At 35.1% G+C, this 20,215-nt stretch overlaps 1 protein-coding gene across 1 annotated transcript in view; it reads right to left on the bottom strand.

The window, feature by feature from the left end:
- The window catches only part of gpn1 (GPN-loop GTPase 1), a 42,992-nt gene that overhangs the window by 10,819 nt on the left and 11,958 nt on the right, over window positions 1–20,215 (bottom strand). Inside the window, exons 8-12 of the mRNA XM_028797221.2 lie at window positions 17,339–17,384; window positions 14,136–14,282; window positions 11,106–11,188; window positions 10,001–10,040; window positions 8,610–8,700 (exon numbers count right to left, since the gene is read on the bottom strand). Of these exons, the coding sequence (XP_028653054.1) occupies window positions 8,610–8,700; window positions 10,001–10,040; window positions 11,106–11,188; window positions 14,136–14,282; window positions 17,339–17,384 (407 nt within the window). The remainder of the gene's footprint in view (window positions 1–8,609; window positions 8,701–10,000; window positions 10,041–11,105; window positions 11,189–14,135; window positions 14,283–17,338; window positions 17,385–20,215) is intronic.

Here is a 20,215-nt window from a genome sequence, read left to right as displayed (position 1 = left end):
AAAAATGTAAATATGTAAATAACTCAATCTCAAAATTAAAATAGTTTTGCAAATGACAATAACTGGAACAAAAACATACAACATGAGCCATCGATGTTCTCCTTTATTTTCATCTCTGTAAAACACTAACAAATAAAATCATTTTTTCCAAAAAAGCTATGTTACTGTAAGAATGTAACAGCAACCAAAGTACTAAATGATGCAAGAGCCTTGGAGTTTGATTCTGTAAAAATCCTTTCACACATCAGTTTTATTCACAAATAACTTACTGGGAAGGGCTATGAGTAAATGAAAGGTGAAATGGCAAGCTAAAATGCAATATTGCTCCCCACCTAAAATTCTGTGCAGATGCTCATGCTTGTATTGCTTTTCCATGGCTCTTACTGCAAGTTAAAGGTAAACAGAAATGTCACCTGTAGTACCAAGTGAATCACTTATTTATTTGAAAAGAACACCAGGGAAAATAACAAAAATCTAAACACATGGATATTGTTTTCTGCGCTTGAGGTGCAATAACTGGTTCTTTATAACTTTACTTTTCATTATTGTATGTGATGCTTTTACATAACTATTTCTACTGGTACTATGTTTGCTATACTTCATCTGGCTATTGTATACTCTGTACATTATTGAGACCTTACTAGATGACCTCTAAATTTCTGCTGAAATTCTCATTAATGTGATGTTGACGATGATTAAGTCAAGGGTAAAATTTTGAGCATATTGGCATGTTCCTTTATCTGCTCATGTTTTACACAGCAAAGTAATGTGTTCTGTCTGAGGATTTGTTCAATTAAACATACTTATGCAAGGAAATGATTAGCACAAAACAAAATGAAAATGCAATAATCAAATAAAACTGTCTTTGCTTTTCAGTTTGTTTTTCCAATATTTGTTGCAAATTCATTTGTAATTTTATTTCCTCTCTTGAATGAGATCCTAGCCAGCTCAACCAGTACTAAAAACTTTCCTGCATTGTATTTTGAGTTACCTTCTCTTACAATACTTTTAATGTTGCTGTGTGAAACTTGTTCACAGGTATTTGATACTGAAGACACTGTAATAACAAGAAACTCTTGCTAGGTTCACAATAGTTATTGTAATAAACTGTGGGAACCACATATTTGGGATAATGTTACATTGTTTATCCTCTATGTCACTTGAAAATTTAGAAGACCTCAGCCAGTTAAGTAGTTGAGATATTTACATTAAAAAACAAGTTACTTCTCACACTTCTTTTTGCTTTAGTTTGGAGATGAACTGGTGCTTTTCAGAGTAGTCAATGTTGAGTAAAATTACTAAATATCTTACTTGGGATTATAAAGCAAGTCACACATGGGAATGATCATGGAACAACACCTTGTTCACTAGGAAACACTGCCTTCACAACAACAGCTTTGCCATGCAAATGTTTAACAATAAAAAGCTTAAGTCATAAAGAATGTAATCTTCTAAAACAGAAACATATGCGACTCAACATTTAGTAGACATTCCATAACATTGAAATCCACTAAACCATGATGCCTGTATATACTGCATAATAATCTGTAAAAGTCTTACGCAAACTTAAAAATATATTTAAAGCTGGTTATTTGGAAAGAATGCAATTCTATGTTACTTGACTGAAAAAGACACAGACATTGATACAATAACAATTAAAGTCCTGTCTTTTTCAAAAAAGTCATTATTTTGTTAGTTTTACCTAAGAATTTGAAGCTGAACAAATTTGTTTTGGTATACTGTTAAGCTTTCAAGTAGACCTATGGTACTGAAAAGTCTTTCAAGCTTATTTTTGTATTTGGATAGGTCTTCTTTTGACTTTAGCTGCTTTCTGCTCATATCCCTGCCTAATTTATCCCACACACACATCTTCAACTAAGTCAGAGTTCTGTGGAGGCTAGTTTAATAGAGTTGCTGCTCTGTCTGTAGACTTCGACTCCAAGTAGGTTTTAACTGTGTTTTGTAGTGTAATTGGAGCATTTATTGCACTGAAATATGAAATTTTTGACAGTAAGTTGTTTGCAGGAAGGTAGAAGGCCAGATAATGACAAAGCTACCATCATACTTCATACTTCATAGAAAGCTGCAGACAGCTATCAATGTTTTTCTCCTCAACTCTTCTCCAGATTGTGAATTATAAAAATTTCAAATTTGGAGTCAACAGCCCCTAAGATTTTCTGCCACTGGTTGTCTCTTCATGCTTTATGGTCTTTTGCATACTGCAATTTCTTCTGATTGTTGCTTTTCTGCAAGACTGCTTTTTGAGAGGCAACACATTACAAGTTTATTCGTGACATCATGATGCTGAGAAGAATGAAGAAGTCTTGACTGTAGTCATTTAAGTGACTAGAATATGAAAGTATAGATGGAAAGGTAACTAAAACAACATAATACAGTTACTTAAACATTTATAGTCAAATAGCTGTGGCCTCTGTTGCCACTCTGGTATAAACAAAAAAGAGAAAACTATAAGAACACAAATGCTTTTTTTACATGCAAATATTTAAAAAACTCTCTTAAAACTTGTGTGCACCACCAGCCTACCAATGTACCTGAAAGTAGAAAAAACATCCCTGCTAAACGCAAATCCACCTTACAGATATTGCCATCTGTAATATATAATAATACACACTGCTTATTATACTCATTGTATTGACCCCTAAATCAAAGAAACTTTTGACGATTCATTTTCAGTATCTCCGTCTCACCGATGTACGCTTTGTCTGTCTTTCTTTGCTTGTTGCTCAACTATAACCTCACTTGCTTTCTTGCCTGTATTATAAGTGGCACCAGTACAGTAACACTTGTTGTATTTATAAATTTTCATTGTGTGCATCATCAGAGAGCACAAAACGAGGAGGTCCAGCAAAGGAGGGTACCAAAACCCATTTAAAGTGCTTCCATCTGAGATTGCTTTGATATTTATAATTGATTAGATTCAACTATGCAAATTTGATTTATATATTTCTTGTCAAATGCTGATGCAGTACACCGCAGTGCAGATTACAGTAATCTTATTCTGTTTTTAAACAATGGTCATTGAGGAGTGTAGGTGCTAATCTTTTTACGTTTCTTACATGTGGCTAAATGTTTAAAAGGGTTTTTATTCACATCCCTTATTTTAACATCTTATATCACTTCATGATCAAATAAATACTTACTGTCAAAATAACTAACTGTAAAACTAATTTTCTGTCTTGATAACAAGATTGTGCCAGTTGGAAACAAGAGGTGGATACATAATAGGAAATAAGCCCAGTGTAGCCTATTCTTTCTCTCATAAGCTTATAGTAGAATAGAACACTTGCATAACATGCAATCATATGAAAAGAACTGAATAAAAGTTATGAGTATTTATTTAATCTGCATGTGCGGAGGGATAAATATAATCTGCTCAGTTTAGGGTCATCTTTGGGGGCATGTGGAAATGGGAATGGATATTCTTTACTTCATCACACATTGATTAAGCATATTTGTAAAACACAAGAGACTTATTAACTTTGTTTTTTCTGGACAGTGTTATGAAGATTTATATCTGAACTTTGATTTCAATAGCATACAGTTAGGTCTATAAATATTTGGACAGAGACAACTTTTTTCTAATTTTAGTTCTGTACATTACCACAATGAATTTTAAATGAAACAACTCAGATGCAGTTGAAGTGCAGACATTCAGCTTTAATTCAGTGGGGTGAACAAAACGATTGCATAAAAATGTTAAGCAACTAAAGCATTTTTTTAACACAATTCCTTCATTTCAGGGGCTCAAAAGTAATTGGACAATTGACTCAAAGGCTATTTCATGGGCAGGTGTGGGCAAGTCCGTCATTATGTCATTATCAATTAAGCAGATAAAAGGCCTGGAGTTGATTTGAGGTGTGGTGCTTGCATGTGGAAGATTTTGCTGTGAACAGACAACATGCGGTCAAAGGAGCTCTCCATGCAGGTGAAAGAAGACATCCTTAAGCTGCGAAAACAGAAAAAACCCATCCGAGAAATTGCTACAATATTACGAGAGGCAAAATCTACAGTTTGGTACATCCTGAGAAAGAAAGCAAGCACTGGTGAACTCAGCAACGCAAAAAGACCTGGACGTCCACGGAAGACAACAGTGGTGGATGATCGCAGAATCATTTCCATGATGAAGAGAAACCCCTTCACAACAGCCAACCAAGTGAACAACACTCTCCAGGGGGTAGGCGTATTGTTATCCAAGTCTACCATAAAGAGAAGACTGCATGAAAGTAAATAGAGAGGGTGCACTGCAAGGTGCAAGCCACTCATAAGCCTCAAGAATAGAAAGGCTAGATTGGACTTTGCTAAAGAACATCTAAAAAAGCCAGCATAGTTCTGGAAAAACATTCTTTGGACAGATGAAACCAAGATCAACCTCTACCAGAATGATAAGGCGTGGAACAGCTCATTATCCAAAGCATACCACATCATCTGTAAAACACGGTGGAGGCAGTGTGATGGCCTGGGCGTGCATGGCTGCCAGTGGCACTGGGACACTAGTGTTTATTGATGATGTGACACAGGACAGAAGCAGCCGAATGAATTCTGAGGTGTTCAGAGACATACAGGTGCTGGTCATAAAATTAGAATATCATGACAAAGTTGATTTATTTCAGTAATTCCATTCAAAAAGTGAAACTTGTATATTAGATTCATTCATTACACACAGACTGATGTTTAATCGAATGTTTATTTCTTTTAATGTTGATGATTATAACTGACAACTAATGAAAGTCCCAAATTCAGTATCTCGGAAAATTAGAATACTGTGAAAAGGTTCAATATTGAAGACACCTGGTGCCACACTCTAATCAGCTAATTAACTCAAAACACCTGCAAAAGCCTTTAAATGGTCTCTCAGTCTAGTTCTGTAGGCTACACAATCATGGGGAAGACTGCTGACTTAATGGTCGTCTTTTGGACAACTGTCGACACCTTGCACAAGGAGGGCAAGACACAAAAGGTCATTGCTAAAGAGGCTGGCTGTTCACAGAGCTCTGTGTCCAAGCACATTAATAGAGAGGCAAAGGGATGGACAAGATGTGGTAGAAAAAAGTGTACAAGCAATAGGGATAACCACACCCTGGAGAGGATTGTGAAACAAAACCCATTCAAAAATGTGGGGGAGATTCACAAAGAGTGGACTGCAGCTGGAGTCAGTGCTTCAAGAACCACCACGCACAGACGTATGCAAGACATGGGTTTCAGCTGTCGCATTCCTTGTGTCAAGCCACTCTTGAACAAGAGACAGCGTCAGAAGTGTCTCGCCTGGGCTAAAGACAAAAAGGACTGGACTGCTGCTGAGTGGTCCAAAGTTATGTTCTCTGATGAAAGTAAATTTTGCATTTCCTTTGGAAATCAAGGTCCCAGAGTCTGGAGGAAGACAGGAGAGGCACAGACTCCACGTTGCGTGAGGTCCAGTGTAAAGTTTCCACAGTCAGTGATGGTTTGGGGTGCCATGTCATCTGCTGGTGTTGGTCCATTGTGTTTTCGGAGGTCCAAGGTCAATGCAGCCGTCTACCAGGAAGTTTTAGAGCACTTCATGCTTCCTGCTGCTGAACAACTTTATGGAGATGCAGATTTCATTTTCCAACAGGACCTGGCACCTGCATACAGTGCCAAAGCTACCAGTACCTGGTTTAAGGACCATGGTATCCCTGTTCTTGATTGGCCAGCACACTCACCTGACCTTAACCCCATAGAAAATCTATGGGGTATTGTGAAGAGGAAGATGCAATACACCAGACCCAACAATTCAGAAGAGCTGAAGGCCACTATCAGAGCAACATGGGCTCTCATAACACCTGAGCAGTGCCACAGACTGATCGACTCCATGCCACGCCGCATTGCTGCAGTAATCCAGGCCAAAGGAGCCCCAACTAAATATTGAGTGCTGTACATGCTCATACTTTTCATGTTCATACCTTTCAGTTGGCCAACATTTCTAAAAATCCTTTTTTTGCATTGGTCTTAATTGATATTCTAATTTTCCGAGATACTGAATTTGGGACTTTCATTAGTTGTCAGTTATAATCATCAACATTAAAAGAAATAAACATTTGAAATACATCAGTCTGTGTGTAATGAATGAATCTAATATACAAGTTTCACTTTTTGAATGGAATTACTGAAATAAATCAACTTTGTCATGATATTCTAATTTTATGACCAGCACCTGTACTGTCTGCTCAAATCCAGCTAAATGCAGTCAAATTGATTGTCCAATTCATGTCCATCATGAATGACCCAAAACATACAGCCAAAGCAACCCAGGAATTTATTAAAGCAAAGAAGTGGAAAATTCTTGAATGGCCAAGTCAGTCACCTGATCTTAACCCAATTGAGCATGCATTTCACTTGTTGAAGACTAAACTTCAGACAGAAAGGCCCACAAACAAACAGCAACTGAAAGCCGCTGCAGTAAAGGCCTGGCAGAGCATTAAAAAGGAGGAAACCCAGCATCTGGTGATGTTCATGAGTTCAAGACTTCAGGATGTCATTGCCAGCAAGGGGTTTTCAACCAAGTATTAGAAATGAACATTTTATTTCCAGTTATTTAATTTGTCCAATTACTTTTGAGCCCCTGAAATGAAGGGATTGTGTTAAAAAATGCTTAGTTGCCTCACACTTTTATGCAATCGTTTTGTTCACCCTACTGAATTAAAGCTGAAAGTCTGCACTTCAACTGCATCTAAGTTGTTTCATTTAAAATTCATTGTGGTAATGTACAGAACCAAAATTAGAAAAAAAAGTTGTCTCTGTCCAAATATTTATGGACCTAACTGTATGCTGGCCAATAAAAGGTACAATTTTTCATATAAAAGAAGAAAAAATAATGCAAACGTAATACATTGTAATGCGTAACATTTTATAATATACAACAATATTACATATTTAGTTATCTTTTTGTAAGTAAGAAGCATCACCAATTTTAATTTTGATTAAACCTGGCATACAAATTACATTTACCTTACAAAGTTTAAATATTTTTCTTTATTTTTTTTTAAAACATTTTCTCTAGAGACATAGGCACTTTTCTTCACCAAGGACAGCATAAAACTATGTTTACCATTTTCTTATGAAATGTAACTTTTTTTCCCTGTTAAAGCTACTTTTATTGGTACCTTGGTATTAAAAATGGTTTGGGAACCAGTGTAACAAAAACAGTAATCTGGTTTGGGAACCAGTGTAGCAAAAAACAGTAATATTTTTGAAGCCATTTAGTTTGACAGGAAAAAATTACAGCTCATACGAAAACACCAAGAATTATCATTTTTATTGTGTCTGCAACATATATCGTGTTCCATCAAAATCAGAAATGGTGATGGAAAAGCTATTTGTTGAATTAATTCAAAATATGGTAATAGTACCGCCCTACTCCAAAAATGTTAGAGTGCTATCTAAAATGCAAATAAAAACAGAATGTGATGATTTGCAAATCATGTAAACCCTACATCGAATTGAAAATAGTAAAAGTTCAACATATTAAATGACAAAACAGAATTTTTTTTTTTTTTTTTTTAAATTAATGCTTTAATGGTCCCTTCCCAGATGTGCAAGGTACCCATGCCATGTGCACTAATGCACCCCCATATCATCACAGATGCTGGCCTCTGAACTATGCACTGACAACAAGCTGGATAGCCCCTCTAATCTTTAGCCCCGAAGACGAGGCCTTCATGATTTCCATGAAGAATTTCAAATTTGATTTTTCAGATCACAGGACAGTTTTCCACTTACCTTAATTCCATTTTAATTGAGCTTGAGCCAGTGATGGTGGTAGTATTTCATGTTTAAATATGTTTTTTTCTTTTTTGCATGGTAGACTTTTAACTTGCCTTTGTGGATGCAGCTATGAACAGTGTTTACAGACAATGGTTTTCCGAAGTGTTCTTGAGCCCATGCAGTGATTTCCACTACATAATCATGCCTGTTTTTAATGCAGTGCCGCCTGCCGACTGAAGATCATGGTCAAAGAATACCGGCTTTCAACCTTGTCTATTGCGTACAGTGATTTCTCCGGATTCTCTGAAACTTTTAGTGATATAATGTAATGTAGATAATATACCCAAATTCTTTGCAGTTTTACTTTGAGGAGCATTTTTCTTAAAATTGATGTACTATTTACCAACACAGTCTTTCACACTATGGTGAATCCATGCCCATCTTTACTTCTGACAGACTCTGCCTCTCTGGGATGCTCTTTTTATACCCAATCATGTTACTGACTTTTTGCCAATTAACATAACTAGTTGTGAGATGTTCCACCAAGGTTTTCTTTTTGGTTAAGCATTACACTAGTTTTCCAGTTTCTTGTTGCCTCATCCCAACTTTTTGAAATGTGTTACTGGCATCAACTTTAAAATGAGCATATATTTTTCATAAAAATAAAATTTCTCAGCTTCAACATTTGTTCTATTTTCAATATTTGGTTTAAATGATTTAAAAATCACTGCATTCTGTTTTTATTTACATTTTAAACAGTGTGTGGAAACAGGACCACTGAGCCCCATTGAGACAGACCTGTTAAAAAAAAAACTAAAATAATATATAATGATAGGCGAAATAATAACTGGTAAAAACTATTTTTTTACCTGTTGTTTCGCTTGTTTCCATACCAAAAACTCCCATATCTTTGTGTAAGTTTTCCAACTGCTTTTCTTGTTTTTTGATTTGAGCCTGAATCTGTTGACAAACAGGAAGAAGAAAAATGTATGAGGTCCTTCTGTAGATATACTGTAACACTACATACTATGTCTGGACACTATTCAAGGAGTGGATGCACAGGTGGTACACATCAATGACAAGTTGTATTTGCCTCGCAACACAGTGGAACTATATAAAAAAAGGGCAGAACAGGCTCTTTTTCCTTAGGACACATTTCCTTTATTGCAGGAAGTGACATCTTTCACATCTTCTATAATTCTGTGAGGACCAGTGCAATATTCTACACAGTGGTGTGCTGGGCTGGTAACATCACTTCAAGAGAGGCCCATTGAATCAACAAGCTAGTTAAAAGGGCAAGCTCAGATACAGGACCCCCTGAGGTTTGTAGCAAAGATGAGAATTAAAACAAAACTGTGCCATCATGAACAATACTGCACATCCTCTCTCTGACACACTACAGCCGAGTACTTTCAGCCAACAAATTATTTAGTAGAAGTGTGTCAAAATGCTACTGGGTCTTATTTATACCAACAGCAATATGTCTGCATAATGCCCCACTGTGACTATAACAGCCGAGTCAGAACTTTTTCTTTCTTTTTAATTTTCTTGCTTTAGGCGTTATAGTGTGTGTTCAGAACAATGTGTGTGTGTATGTTTATTTACTTGTTTTTTTTTTTTTTACTTACTTACTTATCTACCTTTTTATGCATTTATTTACTTAAAGAGCTTCTGTAAAAAGCCAAATTTCCCTCTGGGGACAAATACATTCTATCTATACACTCATAAAAATAACTAAACTGAATTTCAACATAATTTAGCAAAAAGTCTAATACATTACATGAATCACAGCATATGATATGTTCTGAGGGATGTCTTTAATATAGTACTGTTAAAAACAGAAAGTTTCAAAAAGAGATACTGTATGAAGATGCATCTGTACTAAGCCACTGAGGCCTTCATTACAAGAAAAGTTAATAAACTATGATCAGATGACATGATATTTTAGTATCCTGTTACAATGAATAATCGTATTCAGCAGTATGTGTGGATGTGTATTACATAAGTCACTATCTTTCTTTACATTGACTTACATCACTACGTATTTTTATGATTTACAGTCCCTGGGAGTCTATCATAGTAATGTCTAAAGACGACAGATGAAACTAACACAAGAGTAGAGTCAGAAATGACTTTACAGCAGTGATTAGTCTTTAGATGGAAATGCACACAAAGAAAGCCACAAAGAAAACTATTTACAAAAGTAATGTTACAGTTTCTACACGAATAAGAAAGTCTTTTTCAATAAAACAGCATTTACCATTTTCTTTTGAAGTCTTTCATATTCAGGTAAATATTCCCTGAGCAGAAAAGAAAAGAAAAAAATTCTAATTTGTCATGTTCTAGGGACAAACTTTATATGAATGCATTTAGCATAATTATTTTATTTTAGTTGAAGTTAGTTTATTTTTCAGCTCATTATGCAAAATAAAAGTCACTTTCTTAGCTTCAGATATTTTAGTTGTTAGCTAACATGCACCATCATTCATTCAGAGTTCAATGAAGGAAAAGATCTTTAAGAGAAAGGGCATTTCTTATGGAGATATTAGTCATCTTTTTCACAAAAGCAGTTAACCTTATGAATTAAAATGTAAGAAAATGTCATGTAATTCACTTTAACTTCCCTTTCAATTCATAGATTGCAGTAAGCATACCATTTATAAAGAGATTAAATAAATTATGACAAATTAAGGTATTAAAAAAGTATTTCTGATATCCAAAGAAAACATACAATTGCATGCTATGCTTTCAATACATGATTATATTTAAAATAAAACTAAATGTGAACTGGAAGCTAAAAAATGTAGAATGTTTTGCTGGTCATTCTGGCACTTGAATTATAAGATCAGCTAATAAAAAATATTTATTATTGCATAAGAAGAAAATTAAGGAAACAATAGTTGGTTGAAGTTGGCGACTTAAACCTGTACATTTAGGATAAATACAGAAAGTTGAGTTAATCATTAATGCATTTTTTTAAAATATCAATTAATGTATGGCTATATTTACATATTTGCTTATGTTTCAAAGTGAAAAGCTTAGGTACTTGATAAAGCAGTCCTTTGATCTGCATTTACAAAATAATTAATAGCAAATACAATTTGCAGTTAATATCCATAAACAATTGAGACACTTAAGAAACCTTTAACTTTTTCACAAAACTGACCCAAATAGTCAGTTACTTTGTCAAGTGTCTTTCTGATAACAGTAACAACTGCAGGTATTAGCAAGTTATAGGTTCTCCCATTGTACATTATAGGCCAGTCACACAAGTGTTGCATTTTGTTGTAAGATTTTTTTTTTTTTTTTTTTAATGACCGAATACTCTGGTACTGTACCTTGAAGACGACCTTTACTACACTTACATTTCATATTCTTTTGCAGCTTCTGACACCTGCTGGAAGAGCTGATCTAACCCATTTCCTGTTACAGAAGAGACTCCAACTACCTGGAAAAATAAACTGCATATAAAATATATTTCAAACATTTTCATTCATTTATTAATGCTGAAAGCAATCCAGAACTAAAGCAGATGTTTAAAAGTTGGCATGAAAGTAATATCTAAAAGTGAATGAAGAAGAAACAAAGATGGTACCAGACTAAAAGCATGTAAGAATCATAATGAAACATGGCCCTGTTTGGCTGTCTTTTTGAGGAGTACAGTACAAAAAGCAAATAACTACCTGAGGTGTTGTTTCCATTAGTCTCGACTCTCAGGAGAGAAAGAGGAAACTACATAATTATGTTTTTTTTTTTTTTTTTTATTTTAGTTTGATTTGCCTGTAAATGTTAGTCCGTGATAAACTGGTGGATCCAGTATGCCAGCTTAAATTCTTCTTACGGTATGAAAAAAAAAAAACACATTTTCTTGGTATAGCAAAAATTAGTAGAAAATTGTGAACACATTTAAACACAAAATATGTTCTTGTACAAAATTTGAAAAGAGAAAAGAAACACCAATAGAAAACCACATTTTCTGTAATAGTGTCTTAAAGGTAATGCTTTGTGTATGGACTTGTAAGTGCACCGTCTGTAGCAAGTGAGCCAACCTGACTGGTGAGTTGAGACAGAGAGAGAAAGGAAAACAATATGTCTTGTGCTGTGTCTGCTTGGAGGAGGTGGTATGAATAAGCAGTTGCACTTTAATTTATTTTCAAAAGAGATGAACATCTACCAAAATTATTAGCATAACAAATTTTAATTTGTTTTCTGTCACTTGTGTTTCTGGAATGCTCCTTGCACTTCACGTTTTGGGATTGTGATTCAGTTGTGATACTAGTGTTAATCCTTAATTCTTTCCGTTTCAGTTTTTTTTTCTCTGCCTTGCAGCTCCCTATGACTGTTGTGTCTTTTGCTGTCTAGTTTACAAATGTTTATCTTAACTACTTAAAGGCACCCTTTGACAGGGAAGTCTATGCTGTGGGGAGGTTGTTACTGTAGGTTGTTTGTATAGTGGATATGTTTGTGATCCTTACACATGACTTTTGTTTTTCTTATCTCTCTCTATATATATAAAATCCAATATATGTCTGTATGTCTGTCCTATTTTCACGAGAGAACTACTTAACGGATTTAGATCAGATATTTTCTAGAATTTGCTTGAACATTCCCGTTGATTTTGCAACTTCTCTCATCGCGTTAAGTATCATAATTTGCTTGCAGCAGCGATTTATTCACACTAAGAGACTGCGGGCTGAGGGGAGGGGGAAAGCATGATGTCAGGAGTGGGGAGCCGGGCGGGGCCACCCTCACTCATGTGCCAGCCTCCGTTCAAGTTGCTGTACCTCTCGCCACATGCTGAAGTGCACCTCCGCCACACTAGCTAGCGATAGCCGTTTGTTCATTGATTTATAAAGTTTGTCCTCTTTCACGGAGTCGCGGGGACAACTAGTTGAACATAAATTAAAATTTGACCACAAAAATGAGAGGCAAATAACAGGAATGCATGTAAGCACAATTAGGCAATACTGGAGTTTTTAAAAAATAATTTTTAGTCTGAAAAATATATACAAATACATAATACTGGTGTCTGGCAAAGTATTTAAATCGTACAATTAAAAATTCTGTAATATGGCTTTTTGTCCATATCACCTAATCCTACCTGTGAATGTAACTTTTTTATTATTCACACTATACACATTTCTAATACCTTTTGAAACAAAAATTTGAGGGCGGGGTATATTCCATTTGTTACTTTCCCATAAGGAAGGGGATGGTGCATTCAAACAATGCTTTCATTTTGGTTTTTTTTAAATCCAGCAAACATAAATAATAAATCACTAGTTGATGTGTAACTTTCATTGGCAGTAGGGTCTTTTAAAAGGGCCCCATGCAGCTATTTACCTAGCTTATATGTTAAGTCTACCCCTTTTCAGGAAAGTTAACTTCATTCAATGAATTAAGTAATATACAAAACATTCTATAAAGAATATAGAATTCTTAAGAGACCTTCCTGAGGTGTTAACTGAACAAATAAGGCCAACATCAGTTGAACAACTTGCTTTGCTAATTCTACTTGCTGACAAATACCTTCCTCAGTAGTATGTGTAGGAAGGCTAAAATGAAAAATGTCTACCTAGATTCTGATTCTTGGTTAATTATGTGTATAAGCTAGGTATACATTTAATTATTTAGATCTTAATTGTGGTAATCTATTTGAAGCCCATTTTGGAATACAAAGTAGCAATTGTGTGGTCAAGGTTTAAAACAAACTGATAAGACAAAAATGGGCCAAGCATCCATGAAGATTTTTTAAATATGGCAAAAACCAACCTTATTTAATTTTGCTCCATTTATTAAATGCACTGTATTACACAAAATTAGTGCTTTAGACATGCCCTAACCTAATTAAATAAAAATATCAAACTAATTTCCAGATACTCTAAAATCATTACTGCAATTTAGCTGATAACATCTGAATAGTGAATATAACCAAGTAGTAAATAGTCTATTTGCCTACTATACTGGTTATATAAGAGAATGAAACATAACTGACTCCAAGCCAACCTTTTATATTTATTTATTTGCCAGTAACCTTTTTTTTGTCTAAGGGCTAATTTTTAGAATCTGGTTGCTTACAATAAACAAAACTATCCATATCTAAATGTAATACACACATATTGCAGAGAGAATAAACATCTTCAGAAATTAAAGTAATGGGCTCTGCTTTAAATACCAAGTTTATAAAGTAAGATTTTCAACAAAGCATCATAGTTATGGCTACAAGGGGCAAATCCACCCAGCTACTGTATTTGCTTTTGCAGATTCTATATAATAAAGGCTTTCTATTACCATATAAAAACAAAAGTAAGAGAAGCACTACGTAATTTAATTTAAATGTTACAGTATATAATGAAAGCGTTTTGTCACTGAGCACCAAAAAACAGCACACATACCCGGAGGTTACTGTAGAACTCATCCAAGACAAGACTCATTGACCGGGTCAAGTTACTGACATATGATGTTTCCTGGTTCAAAGCATCTTGAAAAACTTCAAAATCTTGCATCCAATCAACTGCAAAGCTATGATCAATGATATCAGTCTAAAAATAAACCAAGAAGTCCAAAAATACAATGTGAAAACTGAGTTTTGAAAATTTATGGTTCATTGGCTTGGGGGAAAATTTGCAAAATTTTAAATGTTGTGAGAAGTCAAGAAAATTACACCTTTTATTGGCTAACTAAAAAGATTACAATATGCAAGCTTTCGAGGCAACTCTGTTAATTTTAATTCATTATTAAATTTTATTCTTCTATTAATTTTTTTACATTTAAGATGTCTCACTTAAAGATTTACCAATGTTGTTACTTGTCCTAGTGTGTGTGTATGTATATATATATATATATATATATATATATATATATATATATATATATATATATATATATATATATATATATATATATATAAACACAGGGAACTCCAGTTTCTGTATTACATCTTGCCTGAACAAGCGGCCTGAGTTGCCTCGAAAGCTTGCATATTGTAATCTTTTTAGTTAGCCAATAAAAGGTGTCATTTTGCTTGACTTCTCACTACATTCATAATGGCTAACACGGTACAACACCCTAGTACTACAAAATTTTAAAGTAACACTAAGTAGTAACATAAGACCCAGTTACTAAGAGCAAAATTAAATACATCAATGGAAATAGTAAACCATACAATATATTTGGTCTGACTCAAATTTTCACATGATGGCAGCAACAGTAAAATTGATATGGTTTCAATTATAATAACTGTAAAAGGTAGCAACCAATTTTCTTTGTATTATTATCCACTATAATATCAAACATTAAATTAAAAGCTACACAAGGAAGTAAAGAAAAATAATATCTTAATTACTTTGGGAAGCATAAACATTAAAATGGCTGAATTTAACAAATTCTTATTAGAATAAGAATGCTTAGTATTAAACATAGGTGGCTCTTAAAGGTAAAACAATAAACAACAAATGTATGGATTACATTAAAACACAAGTAACAATAATTGAGGATAATACTGAAAACAAACAAGCAACAACAGAATACAATCTTAAAAGAACAAAAGCTAAAGACTAATTTATGTTCCAAATATTAAAACATCATGACTTTATTGGCCTTGTAATCAAGAAGGCAACTAGAATAAAATATTATATGGTGCATCAAGAAGAATAATCGTTGGTAATATTTTGTAAGCTATGTATTTGGTTAAAGAAATAGTCCTCCTAAAAATTTTATTTTTTTTATATGTTACTCACTCCAAGAACTTTCTAGTAATGGCTGAGAGAAATTAATTAATTTCATATTCTCATGCAGAATGGGCAATAGTCGCCAATGCTGTACAGCAGTAAACAATGACAAAAACATTCATGGAAAAAAAACAAAACAAAATCTCACATTACTCATGTTGCCGCACCTACCACAAGACAAAACAGCTTGGGATCCTGGTTGGCAACCCCCCAGGAAGACATGTGGTCCACTCCCATCCTCCGGAATTGACCCTATCTGCCACAGCCAAGTGTTACATGGGTGTCCCCTTGGCCTGGTCCACCACTCGGATCCTCAAAAATGAGGATCCTGCGAGCTGAAACACACTCGAGGAATCACGTCACATGGCCGTAGTGCTATAACCGATGCTCTCTCACAATGCCGCTAATGTGCCTCATTCAGGAGTCCATGAGCAACAACTCATTCGACACAAAGTCAAACCAGTGGTACCCAAGGATTCTCCAAAGAGACACAATACCAAAGGAGTCCAGTCTTTGTCTCAGGTCACTGGATAGCGTCCATATCTCACAACCATGTAGCAGGACAGAAAGCACCAGGTCTCTATGACTTGGACCTTCATCCATTTGCATAGGTATCAGGAGTGCCACACACCCTTTTCCAGCAACGTCATGACCATCCATGCTCTCCCAATCCGTCTACTGACTTCATAGTAAGATTCACCAGAGACACTTTCTCCACAGACACACACAATGCTGATGGCTGTGCCTAAGAGGACATTAAAAGCCTGGATCTTGAGCCCCGATCAGAGCCTCCATTGACTCCGCGAAGGTCACAACATCATTGGCAATGTCAAGATCAGTGAATTTTTCTTCGCCAACAGATGCCCAACAGCCACTGGACCCCAACGACCTTGCCCAACACCCAGTCCATTCAAGCACTGAACAGAATAGGTGCAAAAACACACTCCTGACACATTCCAGAATCAACTAGGAAAAACGCAGAGGTTCTGCCTCCACTCTGCACAGCACTCACAGTACCAGTGTACAGGCCGACCATGATATCCAGCAACTTTGAGGGGATCCCACGAAGTCTCAGGATGTCCCACAGGGCAGCTCATTCAACTGAGTTGAACACTTGTGTGAAAATCGACAAAGGCTGCAGAAAAAACTCAGTTGATATTGCATTTGTACTTCGTAAGAACCCTCAGTGCCAGGATGCAGTCGATGGTAGACTTTTTAGGCATAAAACCAGACTGCTCTGGTTGCTGATAGGTGAGCACATGATCACGGATCCTACCGAGGATGACCCTAGCAAGGACCTTACACAGCACCGAGAGCAGTGTTATCCCCAGAAGATGCCGCAATCCAGGCAATCACCTTTCCTTTTCCAGAAGGGATTGACATGTCCCGTTTTCCAGTCAGTTGAGGTGACGCCAGTCTCCCATATGGAAGCAGATTGCTTGCAATGCCAGGAGAACAGCGTTACCACCAGCCTGGAAAAGTTAACCCCTGATACCACAGATCCCTGCTGACTTCCTTACCCTCAGCTGGTTCAGTACCTGTGCAATCACATAAACCAGTGCACATCATAAACAGGAAACCAAAGCCTCTTGGAAATGATGTTTTGAATTGAACACCCACCTCGCCCCATCATTTGCCAGTTAAGAGTCCGGTCTTCAGCATTGGTCACTGATCGATTCTATTATGTCAGATTTTTTTCTTTACCTACTCTGCTTGAAAACATGCAATTATTTTTTTCTCAGCTATCATTACACAGTACAATGGGTAGGTAACATATTAAAAAAATATTTTTTTAGTTGGAGTATTTCTTTTAAAAGAAGCAAAACCGTTTTCCAATGTTACATATTTTAATTAAATGAAATACCTACCTTATTCATTGCCACAATAAAGGGAAGCTTTGTCTTATACAGGATGCTAGAAAAAAAAAAAAAAGAATATTTCAAATTTACATTTTTGTATCCTGATGCATGTTTCTTTGTGAAACTACCTTTTTGTATTGATCATAGGGAAACTGAAACTCTTCTTCTGACAATAAGGTGCATTTTTGACAATTGTACTAAAAATCTGCGGAATTTAACATAAAATATACCTCTTTAAGATAATTTGCAAGTTCTTACAAAAATGTATGCAATGCATGTGTCAAAATGTTTATTTATGGTGAATGAACTTAATACAGTTTAATACAGACAAGCTGGTTCTCAATACACTTACATAAGCATTTTGCATGCCCCTGATAACCTTTATAAAAAAGTGTTTTGGCCGAGCATAAGGCCAGTTATGCACTTCTTCTTCAACTCATTATTACCAGTAAATCAACAACCTCTCTTAGTGGTAATGAGAATTCCTGTCACTACTGTTCTGTCAGTGAAAATGATGGCCCTAGTTTTCCCCTGCTCCTCATCAGTGATCATCCTGAGTGCTCTGCATTTGCTGTACTTGCGTGTTTATTTTCCAGTACCTCTACCACTTTTATACAATTTCTCTTCTGCCCCCCCAAAAAAAAAAAAAATCACACAACACTGCTCTATTCTTCTGAAGTTGATGTTCACAATTTAATATTAAGATTCATCATAGTTACAGCATTAGTACAAATAACTAATGTTATTCTGATCAAATGCTGAAATGTATAGACAGCAGTTATTCTTACCAGGATTACTGCCAAAGAATTTCTATAATTCTAAGATCTGCAAATTTATGAGCTTTGGCTTAATTAAGTACTATCAGAAAGACATTAGGAAAAATTTTAATCTATGGCACAGCAGCAAGGAGGAAACTACTCCTCATTGATAATATGAGTACTCATTTCAGATTTGACAAAATGCACCTCAATGATATTCACAAGTTACAAATAACGTTTTATACACTGAATAGTGTGAAATGCAAATGTTTGAGCTATTCAACAATCAATAATGATGATGATGATCATGTCATGGTTTGGAGATGCTATACTTCATTATGAGCTGGATGACATGTCATTAGTTAAGAAATTATGCATTCTTCTCTTTATCAGAATTTGCAAGGAGACCATTATTAACAATACTACTACTACTCTTTGTCTAAAATAATAATAATTATATTCCTAGTTAAATTTAAGTAACTTTGTTTGAATGATTTGCACCCTCGGGGATAAATAAAGTTCTATCTTTCTATCCATTTACTCAAAGACCAGATCTACAACCAGGCTAAGATAGCATAGTATGACATAATATAAACCACTCCAGATTGAGACCCCATAAATATCACTGAACTAAAGAAGGTCTATGGGGAAGATGTGCCAGAATGTTCAGTACAGTGCTACAGGAGAATGACTACAATTACTTTTTCACATGGAACATTGGCCACAATATTGCTTTAATAAACAATGTATTTTATTATTTGTTTGCTCAGGATCACTTAAAGAAAATACAATATTGGATTAGGTTGAAGATCTCTTAACTGCTGTTAAAATATGCAGTAATGCAGGGCTCCAAGACTACAGCTAAAATGGCTGCAAATACAACAAATATTTAGAATTTGCAATAATATTTTAAAGTTTAGTTGCCACTATCAACTGACACCATGGCTTTTTTTTTATTTTAAATTGCAGTTATTTAATTATAGCTTTAACATCATTACCACCATCTCCATGCAGTACTGGTCTCACGCACAGAAGTAACATCGGTTAAACATAGGCACCAAAAACACAATCTTACTCATCAGGGGATAAATAGCAGATGCCTTCTCAGTTTATTGGTTGGTAGGTTGCTATTTGAACAGCATTTACAGCCAAAGGGGAGCGGGGTGGGTGTTATCAGCTGATTACAAAGTGATATATAGTGTGACTGAAAGAACAGTTCCTCAGATAGTGACAGTCCAACAGTTATGAAACAGTAGTCAATGACGTACTTCTCAATTTGCGTCGTGAGAAATGCTGCTAATGGTTTTTGAATCTCCAGGGAGCAAAGTAGCTGCATTGGTTTTAGACGATTCCTTACAGTATTTAAATCTGTTCATAACTGACAATATAATTGTTGTGATTGAGACCAACAGGTATGCTGAGACTTATGCAGCAATGCACACTGAAAACCAAATGCTAGCTGAATACAGTGGTAGCAGTAATAATGAGCTGCTTTTTTCTGGCACATACATATCAAGGCATAATTTGGAAGCTTTAATTTGAAACGTGATCAATGACATTGCAATTAGAGATGCTCCAATTGAAAGGCCACCAATGTAAACTGGATGATTTGAGTCTTTTTTTAGTACAATAGGCAGTTTGTAAATTGGCTGATCACAAAAACCGATCTTTTCAGCCCCTGCTTTTCTAGGTTTTCAAGTAATTTATTTGCAGTGCTCCTTTACACAACGTATTACAATAACTTTGGCTTATATTTTGTTTTTAGAGAAATGGTGAAAAATTACTTTTTTTTTTTTTTTTTTTTTTAAATAATCCTTGTTTAATATGACAGCTTGTAATTATGAGAAGCAATTTATTTTATTTTGTGCCATATGCATTGCAGATAAATATTTTTGTACATGGATGGATGGATATTTTAATAGTATGCATTTTAAGGAAATTTTATTTATCTTAGTATTTTATACTCACTAAGCAATAAGCCTACAGAATTTCAGTTTGATCAGTTAACACCTGTGGTATTCTTGATTTGTTAAGTCGCTCTGCATTGTCCTTGAAAATGGGCATGCCTTTAGGTATCATGAAAAATATAAGTAGAGAAATAGTGATTATGACTGTTTCTTCAGAATCA

The sequence above is a fragment of the Erpetoichthys calabaricus genome, chromosome 3 (genome assembly GCF_900747795.2).
Source record: "Erpetoichthys calabaricus chromosome 3, fErpCal1.3, whole genome shotgun sequence".
Classification (NCBI taxonomy): Eukaryota; Metazoa; Chordata; class Cladistia; order Polypteriformes; family Polypteridae; genus Erpetoichthys; species Erpetoichthys calabaricus.
The sequence above is the reverse complement of the archived record's forward strand: the minus strand, read 5'-3'. Positions and strand labels throughout refer to the sequence as shown.